Source organism: Mytilus galloprovincialis, chromosome 4 (assembly GCF_965363235.1).
Source record: "Mytilus galloprovincialis chromosome 4, xbMytGall1.hap1.1, whole genome shotgun sequence".
Classification (NCBI taxonomy): domain Eukaryota; kingdom Metazoa; phylum Mollusca; class Bivalvia; order Mytilida; family Mytilidae; genus Mytilus; species Mytilus galloprovincialis.
In genome coordinates this window covers 97,388,997-97,399,294 of record NC_134841.1, presented here as the reverse complement: position 1 = coordinate 97,399,294, position 10,298 = coordinate 97,388,997, and the positions used below count along the sequence as shown (strand labels likewise).

General features: G+C 32.1%; 1 protein-coding gene across 2 annotated transcripts; it reads right to left on the bottom strand.

Moving 5' to 3' along the window:
• Positions 1-324: 324 nt before the first annotated feature.
• On the bottom strand, positions 325-9,903 carry LOC143073550 (ADP-ribosylation factor-like protein 15). Of its 2 annotated transcripts, none has more exons than XM_076249186.1 (5): positions 3,538-3,643; positions 3,035-3,179; positions 1,865-1,924; positions 1,060-1,268; positions 325-609 (listed from the first exon to the last, which is right to left on the bottom strand). In XM_076249186.1, the coding sequence occupies exons 1-5, from the start codon at positions 3,580-3,582 to the stop codon at positions 418-420; spliced, it is 651 nt and encodes a 216-aa protein (XP_076105301.1). In that variant the 5' UTR covers positions 3,583-3,643; the 3' UTR covers positions 325-417. The 2 variants fall into 2 exon arrangements, with proteins under 2 accessions (XP_076105301.1, XP_076105302.1); XM_076249187.1 differs by lacking the exon at positions 3,538-3,643 and adding an exon at positions 9,753-9,903 and having other exon boundaries at positions 327-609.
• Between the last annotated feature and the right edge of the window lie 395 nt (positions 9,904-10,298).

Sequence of the window (10,298 nt, the reverse complement as noted above, 5' to 3'; positions counted from 1 at the left end):
ATAAGCACTTTTCACAGGCCAGGGTTCTATTTTTATTTCCTTTAAAACAAGAGTGGTGAACCTAATAAAATTGAGAAAGGAAATGGGGAATGTGTCAAAGAGACAACAACCCGACCAAATAAAAAACAACAGCAGAGGGTCACCAACAGGTCTTCAATGTAGCGAGAAATTCCCGCACCCGGAGGCGTCCTTCAGCTGGCCCTGTATTTGTATAACCAAAATGAACTGAAGTAAAGCCAAAATGTGATTTCTTTTCAAATAAAAAGGGCTATATAAATATTAATAACAAATTTCTTTAAAAGTGGGTAACACAACTATTTTTTACAATTGATTGTAAATTATTATTCTGATTTATAAGGTGTATAAATAAAGGTTCAATAAAATACAGAATAAAAAGATTAAAATGATTGTGTCAAATCAAATCTTGCTGAATTCTCCATCTTGTTCTTCTGTCTTATCTTCTCTTTCTTCTTTTTCTTTCATTTCTAAAAGTAATTTGTTGAAATCTTGAAAAGCTGCCATTATTTCCTCTTTATTTTTCATTGAACAAGTATGAATTATCCACTTCCGAGCAGTTGACTGTAAACCAAGCTCCAATTCTTTGGTAATCTAATAATCAAGTAATAATGGTTATTCACACAATAAAATAAATCATGTTTATGCTGTTCATAATATATTTTTTTACTATTTAGGAAAAAAGGCCTAAACAAGCTGCTATTTGCTATCCTTTGCTACATGTTGAAACACATGTGACCAGGGAAAAAAATTATAGTGACAATCATATCTTTATTATTTTTATAATATTTTTCTATTGTATATTCAAAAGACTATACATAATTTTGAATTTCTATGAAACATAATTTTATTTAAGGCTAGTCATAATTAAGTCAGACAAGACATTTATAACTTTTAATGATGCACAAACCATGCCATACCAATTGAGAAATATAATATGTTCCATAAAATGGAAATTTTAATAATTTGCACAGTATATTAAAGGTCTCATTTGATATTTACCCATTTGGGGGTAATAATCCCACATTTAAATAATTGTAATACCTGTTCTTTACTTCTTGCACCCTCTTTATCTTGGTGATTGCCTAACACTAACAAAGGGAGACCATCCAGCTCTGGATCTGCTAAAGCTTTGTGTAGTTCTGCATTAGCAGTTTCCATACTCTCTTTACTACCAGCACTATCTATTACAAATATAACTGCCTGAGCTCCACAAAAGTATTTGTTCCAGTACATTCTAACATTGTCACTACCTACAATGGAATTGAATGTTTAATTTAATTCAGATATATCACAGTTCCTCATTATTTCAAACAAGATGATCCTTTGAAATGTATGAAGTAAATGTAGGATGATCTCTTAAGAAAAAAATGTAATGTAAACTTTCTTAACATCTTTAAGGATGTTTACTACTCTTTCATTTGACTCTTTGTCATACATGTTTATTCATAATCTTATGTAGTTCCAACCTGCCAGCCACTACTTTTCTTTTTATAATTTTATTACATATAGGTTTAAAAGCCTTTTTTTTTTAAATCTTTCCTTCCAAATTTAGGATTGATCATATTTCTAAAACAAGGATATGGACCCTACATAATATTTGTGAAGTCTTTTAAATAGCATGTTATTTTGAAACCAAGGACATAAAATCCTTATTTTATAGTTTCATTATATATTATCACACACAACCTTTTGAGGAATTCTAAAACATTTTACTATACAAAAACAAACGTATCAAGTGTAAAATTCTTTTTATAAATCTATCTGTCCAAATCTTACTCACTTTCCTCCTATAAATGTTAACATTTATTAAACATTGTCCTGTATTTTGAGAACAGATTTTACCAACCTCCAAGTTCTTTAACATCTACGAAACAGTCAGCAAACATCAAAGCCTTGATACTGAAACCTGTAACGTAAAGAAAAAGTGATGTACCAACAATATATTGGTATCTTACCATATAAAAAAGCACACCTGTAGACTGATGGTGATCTGGGTATTCATACAAAACTCATTGCAAAACAAACTAAAACTATAAAAGTCAAAAACTTATTTGATTGATAAATTGTTGGTGATTACACCAATTTCAGCCTCTTGGCCATATTTTGACGGCAAGTGTTTTATTGGTGGAGGAGGTTTGAGTGCCCAGACAGATTGATTGATTGATTTTTGGTGTTTTAACACAACTTTTGGACTATTTTGAGGTGTTCAGTTTTTTTGTATTAAGGAAGCCTACATATTGTGTAACATGGTCATATATCAGTAACAAACGACAAGGTATGACAAGGGGCATGTTTGGATCCACCGGAATAAGTTTATGTATAAATCATTGATAGCCTTTGTATCGAAACTAAACAAAATTTTTAAAAAATTTGTGTTCCGGTGAAAGGAAGGTTGCTTAGCAATGGTTTTATTAAATAGCAAAATCATCACTTCTGCATTGTTTTATCATTACAACTAGTATTACTTAAAATATAATTGTTTGTTTAACAATAAATTCAAGTTGCAAATGAATAGTCAAGTCAATTTCAGTTTAATAAATGCTTAGCAACAACCTAGCAATAGTTCAAAATTTTGTAATTTCTGCCTTATGAGGTCTAAAATTTAGCATCTTTGTTAAATTGAAGACATGAGCACCAATGTACATTTTTTACACCACCAATCCATGATATTTTTTCAATGAATGATACATAAGAGTAGAGTTGATGGTTGAAAATTTTAGGATGGTCTACGTTGGGCGCTGTTGTCAAATTTTGTCTCCAAACATGATTAAATTGTAGATTTTTTACTCTTTTCGTCATTCATGGCCTTTTAAGGTCATAGTTTGCACAGATTTGACCACATAGCACAATAAAATGAGGTGCTATGTGGATGAGGAGATTCTGCAGTTCATTCTAACGACGGGATGGGTTCCAACTTCAAAGTTTCAAAATTCTGGAAAAAGGGGGGCCAGAAACAGCCTTTATCATACCTTGTCCTTTTTACTGTGAATCTACATGTACATATGATAACACTTACCTACAGTTGGCCTTATACCATCAGCATTTTCTCCACTGAGTAAGGTGAGTATTGTACTTTTCCCTGAGTTAGCTAGACCCAGACATAACACAGAGAAGGTTGGTTTAGGGGCTGCAGGGGCCTTCCCACATATTCTTCTGAATAACTGAAAATATATATACTCAATGAACATATTTATATTACAATAGCTATGCAAAAACATTTACAGATGAAATAAAGATCTCTTAAATATAATACTGACCTCTTCTGACATATTGGGTTTGGCGTATAAATCAATAAAAAAGTACAATAAAATTGTGGCCATACACTTAACACAATCACGAAACATATAAGTATACATGTACACAAAGTTCATGTAGAAAAGATAACCCAAATCACAAACTGATGAAATACAGGCAAATGTCCCATCAAAACATTTTGTAAATTTCAAAATTTACATGTATGCAGTAAGTGTGTAAATTAATCTGATAATTCATTATACAATAGAGTTTATACATGTTTACCTCTAAATCTAGAATGTCAATGAGACTTTCTTTTCCACTGTCCATCTTTATAAAATATGGAGATGTGGTATGATTACCAATATAACAATTTGCACATATACATGTATATAATATACCAGTATTATAATGAGTCATCAAAATCCAATCGATATTTTATAAATGTCAGAGTTTTTAAGGGTGAATGATTACTGGCTGTTGATCTTAAGATCTTTTCACACCTCTGTAGGATATTTACCTATTGTTTTATATCAAAAGGTCAAAAGTTCTGTGATATTTACATTTGCTATAAAGGTCAGAAAAATAGATACCTGAGGATAAACTTTCCACCTTTCAGCTAATCATGAAAATGTTATTAAGCTTTCTATCTTAATATACAGAGAGCTACTGTAAAAACAAGAATATGTCCATAATACATGGATAGCCATAGGCGGATCCAGGGGGGCCCTGGGGGGCCCGGGCCCCCCCTTTCGTTGGAAAACTGGATCAGCCACTGATAGCCAACTATCATTTTCTATGTTCATTGGACTGTGAAATTGGGGTCAAAACTGTAATTGGTCGTTACAATAAGAAAGATCATATCAAAGGGAACAAGTTGATTGGACCTCAACTTCATCAAAAACTACCTTGACCAAATACTATAACCTGAAGCAGGACCAACAGACAAAGGAACAGAAGGACAACTGGGTGCATAGACAAAACAACACAATGCCCATAAATGGATCATAAATTTTAAAAAAAGACCAGCATCTCAAAATCTACATATATGTCCTCAATATGATCAAAATTTTCAATCCTCCTTTATAGCTAAAATTGTTCTTGAATATGAATAGGAGCCAATTTGGGGCATTTAAGTTACTTCTTTAAACAATTATATATGTGGATATTTAAAGACAAAAGTGGGGATAGCAAAAATTATCAGCAAGATAACATGTACAAATAATTGAAATGAAATAACTTGTAAATCTACTCTTATAGGAAATATTCCCTTAAAACTTTAATCTTCATTATGTATTTTAGGCAATTATGGTTGAAGGCAATAATAGAAAGATCTAAGCATGTACAGGGAAATTAGCAAAAATAATCAGTTATGTAAAATTCAGAAATCACATACATAAGCAATCCAAATCAAGTTTTAACAAAAAGGCTGTCAGAGTGAAGGGGGTCTCATTGGGGGGTTCCGATCCCGGATCCCGCTTACTGTTTTTCCCGATTCCCGTGTCCCGCTTACACTATGTACGTAAGCAATTCTCATTTTTTTGTCATTTCCCGGGTCCCGCTAGACCTCATTTCCCGTTTTCTCGACACAATAATTTGACTTTCACATGTCACGTTTACAAAAAATCGGCAATCCCGCGTCACGCTTAGACCCCAATGAGACCCACAGTGAAAGCAAACCTTCAATACATCCTCAAATCAATAACCTATTTTTTCTTCGAAAATCAGCTTAAAATGCATATCAAAATGGGATCTTCTATCTTTCCATTATCTTTCTTTATCCTTAAACTTTGTTTATTTCATGAAATAACTTATATTTTCCCTTAATATTTTATAATTTGTTCTCTATGCCTGTATCGATACATGTATAATATAATCATCAACCAGGGATTTAGCTACAACAATTGTTTGAAAACCTTTATCAAATTCTTTCATTAAATATATATAGATTTATTTTGGAAGTTTGGTCAACCTTAGATATGCTCCGTATAAGCTTATTGCTCCTTTGAATAAACACCTCCATAAAGATTTTCAATTTAGCATTGTAGTAAGATTCTTTGATAAATTGTTTTGATTGGTTTCTAGATTGATTTTATTCTTAATTGTTTTATACATATAAAACTAAACATGTATAACTATCCAATACTTATGCATCTACATCCTGTTTTGGCTGTTCCTGTAGAAAACTTGTTACAAACAGGATATTTCACCCTAATCCTTACAGTATTGTTATTTATAATTTATAAATTAAGTTACATGTACAATCAATTTAATCTTATCCGTTATTTGGAAACTTATGATGTAGCACTATGACTATCTACAGAATAAACTAATACATTTTAGTTGACCATGTTGAGTTTTCAAACTACTTAATATGCTATTTGTATTCAAGATCCATTGCATGTGTACTCATTACCATTTAATTCTGAGAAAAGATGGTATAATTATTACTTGATTACATGTACATTTTTACATGTGTAATTAATTTTTGCTTTGACTTTAATCTACCTTTTGTCTTTGGTGTTTTTAATTCTATTTTTCCTACAGTTACACCTAATCTTAAAATAAGTTTAAATCTAAATAGAGATTCAATAGAGAGCCGTGGTGTAGTGGTTAGTGCATCGGACTACTAACACAAAGGTTCCTGGTTCGATTCCCGTTTGGGATGAAAATTTCAGGAACTCAATTTTCGGCTCTCCCTTGACACCATTTGCGAGTATGGTCTTGAGGAAACGATGATAGTCCGTCGGACGGGGACGATAAATGGCTGACCCGTGTTAAGAGAGAGCCATATCTCTTGCACGTTAAAGACACCCTTGTAGATTTCGAAAAAGAGTAGGCTAATGCCGCTACAAGGCAGCACTCGCACCCGCAAAGTGGAGAGGGATTAATATAAGTTGCAGAACTTGTTTCCCAATCCACTATAAATAAATATGTTTAAACTAATAGTGACTAATATTAATTTTTTTAATGAAACCTACTTAACAGAGTCTATATAATTTATCTAAGGTTATTGATTAAGTTCTACATATGGAAAAATAACTCAGATATGAAAAGAAAAGTTGATAAATTAATTATCAGTAAAATTATTTTGATAATAATAGCTGTAGGTGTAAAACAAATTAATGATCATTTCATCAGCATGCGAACAATGATTTAACAACATATTCTTAGAATAATTTTTGATTACATAATCAGGATTATCACTAAGGCGAGTCCATGAGTCCTAAACTCATGAAAATCTGTCTGGACTCACCATTTATAAAACTGTTGAGTCCAAAGATGCATCAAGATTGAAAAATTTTGTAAAAACTGAAGACATATATCATCATTTTAAAGCAAAAGTTTAAAAGTAATCTGAATTTAATGTCAATGCATTTTAGTCATTAGGTCATGGGCATGATGGAGACTAAAATAATACATATTATTGCAATAGAATATCTTCGTCTAATGTTGGACTCACCATGGCCAAAAATGACGAGTCCCTCAGGCCTGAACTCGCCTTCAAAAGTCCTTATTGAGAACCCTGCCTAATTACAAGCTGTTTTAGAAATATATATATATATATACAAGTCTAAATTGAAAACAATGTTCAAACCTTCAAACCTATGATTACAAACGTGTCAGTTTTGTGATTGGATAACAACAGAGATGTCAGCATATATTCAGGAAAATGCTGGGGTACATTGTATCTACCACCTTTTATCCCGTATAGGAACTTCAATAAAGTTATCATAACACCAGTCCTGTTACTCTGTAACATAGCCAAAAGCTATACACATTACTGAGAATGTCAGAGACCAAGATCAAGTTCAAAATAAGGCAAGGAAAGAAGAAAAATTTGCTTCTACAAGTTTGCAGATGAAACATTGTTGTGCTGATATTTAGAGTAATGTAGTTATGTTTATAGACATTTGTATACTTTTAAAAATAAGGAGATGTGGTATGATTCCCAATGAGATAACTATCTTACAGATTTCAAATGAAGTAGATGTAAATAAACTCATCATAGATACCAGGATTCAAATTTACCATTATGCCATACACAGGTTTTGCTAATAAGACTCATCAGTGAATTCGAAGCTCAAATAAAAAAAATTAAAAGGCCAAATAAAGTATGAATTGAAGAGTATATAGAGGACCAAAAGTTCCCAAACATTTTGCCAAATACAGCTAAGGTAACAAGTCACATGACAAACATGTACATATCAAACTCTCAAATGCTTCCACCTTACCAAAACATCTCCATTTCACTCAAACTTGTCTTTAAAATCTTAAATCATCCAAAACATTTCGAAAATTTATTTTTGTCCCAACATTTCATCTTTTGTTGGCAAAATATGTCAGAAATTAAGTGCTTAGTTAGCTTCATTGTTGTCAGAACATTAATTGTGTGTCCTCTAATATTAAGTTTGGTTTATACTACAACATACACTGTAGTTTATTCTACATGTACATGTATGTAAATAACAGTTGAATTTTCACTTCCCATCTTTGAATTTGCAATTAATTGAAAAATTCAGGAAAAACAGTCAGTTAAAGGATTTTTCTTTTCTTTAAATGTGCTTTATAAGAGCAGCAAAAGATATCAAATGGCCATGGACATTCAGACTTCTAAGTCTAAAATATCTGACAAAGCCATGTATTCCAAATCTAGCAATGTGGACACCTATCATTGTAATGAAGGAGATGCAGTTGATCAGTGCACAAAGCATTTCATGAATAAGATACAATGTGATTTGGTATTTTCAGCAGTGGTAACTGTAGAATAAGGGAGCTAATTCAGATAAAACAAGGAATGTGATTTGATACATGTATGTTCAGCAGTGGTAACTGTAATAAAAGGGAGGTAATTCAATCAAACAAGGCATGAATAATCAGATTAGAGAAACAACAGGGCATTCCAGTTATCAAAAATTGATTCCCTCCAAATATCATTAATTTGATGATCTGCCATTCTATAAGAATTTTAGAAAATCACTTTATTCAAGCTACAAATTTAAGATGATGCTCTACAAATGTACAAAATGTACTCGGTGAGTTAGACTGGTCAAAATCCTTTTAACATTCATTCGAAGGATACATGTTTAGTATAAATACTTTTTATAAACTTTTATTTAAGGATTCTTTTGCATGATCAGTGCTTAGCTGCTACATGTATGTCCTTTTCCTCATGTCCGGAATGTAATGCTTAATGAATATGATAATAATAAAGCTACACTTTTTTGGGGCTATATACATGAAGTAACTTGAGAGCATGATTTTTCATTACAAAATCATATTGTCTCCACCTGAACTAGAACCTAGGACTTCTGTGTTACGAGGCAGTGCTCCAAATGACTGAGCTAAAGAAGTAATTCCTTGGATCAATTGTTTTTAGCTGACTAAGTACATGTATCTACATGTATGACATGTTCTAAGACTAAGGGAAGTAATCTTGTCACACAATGTTTGTTTTATATTTGCTGGTTTTGGCTTTTGCAATCAATAATATGGGGACGAAGTCCCTTATTTCAGTAGAAATTTCAATAAAAAATTTATTTTTTTTAAAATCAGGAAAATTTCCCAAATTTTTCATTGTACTAATTATGAACTCAAAATCAGGGAAAAAAAATTTTGTTGTGTTTTTTAATTGCCGGATCTGCACAGAAATCTACTTCCGTTGTCGGTCTTGTTTGCATGAGACTTTGAATAAAATGTATATTTATCAGTCTAAGAAAGGAACTTAATACTAATTTATTTTTAAAAATTGTTTGTTATATAAAAAAACGTTACCTGATGACAGCGTTTCTTTGTTTACGTTGAATAGGTTGTCATAATTTAAATAATGTCACAACTAAAATACCTGATGACAGCGTTTCTTTCTTTACATTGAATATGACGTCATAATTTAAATAACGTCACAACTAAAATCCCTAACAACAGAACCAAAATTGGAAACGTTACGGTATTTCCATTTCTCTTTTTTAAAACATGTTTGATTTTAAAAAAAAATCATAACAGACTTCGTCCCCATTTACAGGGGGTCTCATTGGGGGTTCCAATCCCGGATCTCGCTTACTGTTTTGTTAGATATCTGTATCCCGCTCACTATGTGCGTAAGCAATTCTCAATTTTTGTCATTTCCAGGGTCCCGCAAGACCACATTTCCCGTTTTCACGACACAATAATTTGACTTTCACGTTTCACGCTTACGAAAAAAAGGCAATCCCGCATCACGCTTAGACCCCAATGAGACCCACTTTACAGGTAATGTCTGCCTCATATTACATGTATGTAAACAGGGAAATTTCAGAATACAAATGTTGAAAATCGATAAATATTTAATGTTGCAGATTTCTATGTCAGAATAGGACTTCATATCATATATACATGTATCGTATATATGTATATCTTTATGGAACTTGATGTGGATAAATTATTTTAAACCCCCAAAAAAGTAAAAGACCTTAAAAAAAAACCTGAAAAACAGGTGCTTTCGCAAAAAGATATTCACGTACAGTGTAAAGACCTATTCTAAGGACAGCAAAGTATAGTTGCATGCTTTGGCACATTGTTCTTTTTTGCAAATAAGAAGTTAAGATGATGTATGTTCAAACTAAGTTGTTTACATTCTCCTTGGAATTTTACCGGAAATTCTACAAGCATAAGAAAATTGAAGTCCTTACCGGACTAGATTACGTATACGGCCAATCTGTATCTGTATTAGGAAATCCCTCCTTCAAAGGAGCACTACGTAATAAATAAGTTTTTTAAGAAGTATATATACACATGGTTTGGGAATATAAAAAATAAATAAATGTACTCCCCGTGGGGTGTACATTGGCAACAGTCACTGACCTTTAGGTTTGCTGGACGGAAAGGTCTTTAAGAGTTCATTTCTTTGAGCATGCAAAGCATAGCACAGTTTGCTGGTTAATATATATTCTACCATAAAGCAATTGTCAGTGCATTTGCATCTACAACCACAAGCACATATCGAGTTAACTGTGCGTCTATTACTATGTTGGTAAGATTTGAGCATTGGTACAGTTTCTAAAGCTACG